Source organism: Eimeria mitis, genomic scaffold (assembly GCF_000499745.2).
Source record: "Eimeria mitis Houghton genomic scaffold, Emh_scaff2015, whole genome shotgun sequence".
In the NCBI taxonomy this organism is placed as follows: domain Eukaryota; phylum Apicomplexa; class Conoidasida; order Eucoccidiorida; family Eimeriidae; genus Eimeria; species Eimeria mitis.
Genome location: NW_013570338.1, coordinates 6,331 through 6,682, shown reverse-complemented (window position 1 = coordinate 6,682; position 352 = coordinate 6,331). Strand labels below are relative to the sequence as shown.

The following is a 352-nucleotide window of genomic DNA, read 5'->3' as shown; positions in this document are numbered from 1 at the left end:
CTTTTGCTGCTTTCTTTATCATTCCTATGGTGCAGCATATACACCCGTCAGGTGTATGTGCAGCTCCTCCCCCTCCTGCTGCTGCTCCTGCTGCTGCTGCTGCTGCTGCTGCTGCTGCTCCCTGAGACCCTTTCTGTGAGCCGAGGGTTTGTGATAAACCCTCGCCAGAAACCCCAAACTCATCAGACACTCCAAACCCTGAAACCCCAAACGCATGCGTTGAAACACCCAGGGGGCCCCCCTGGGGGCCCCCATGGGGGGCCCCCTGGGGGCCCCCCACACTCTTACGAGGCTCAGAAGAAAGAAAATCTGAACCCGTTGAAGTGGAGAAGAAATTCTCGTCGGCAAACAT

At 56.8% G+C, this 352-nt stretch overlaps 1 protein-coding gene across 1 annotated transcript in view; it reads right to left on the bottom strand.

Moving 5' to 3' along the window:
- The window catches only part of EMH_0047370 (uncharacterized protein), a gene marked incomplete at both ends in the record, with an annotated part of 1,074 nt that extends 722 nt beyond the window's left edge, over positions 1 to 352 (bottom strand). Inside the window, one exon of the mRNA XM_013496272.1 lies at positions 3 to 352. Coding sequence (XP_013351726.1) covers positions 3 to 352 — 350 coding nt within the window. The remainder of the gene's footprint in view (positions 1 to 2) is intronic.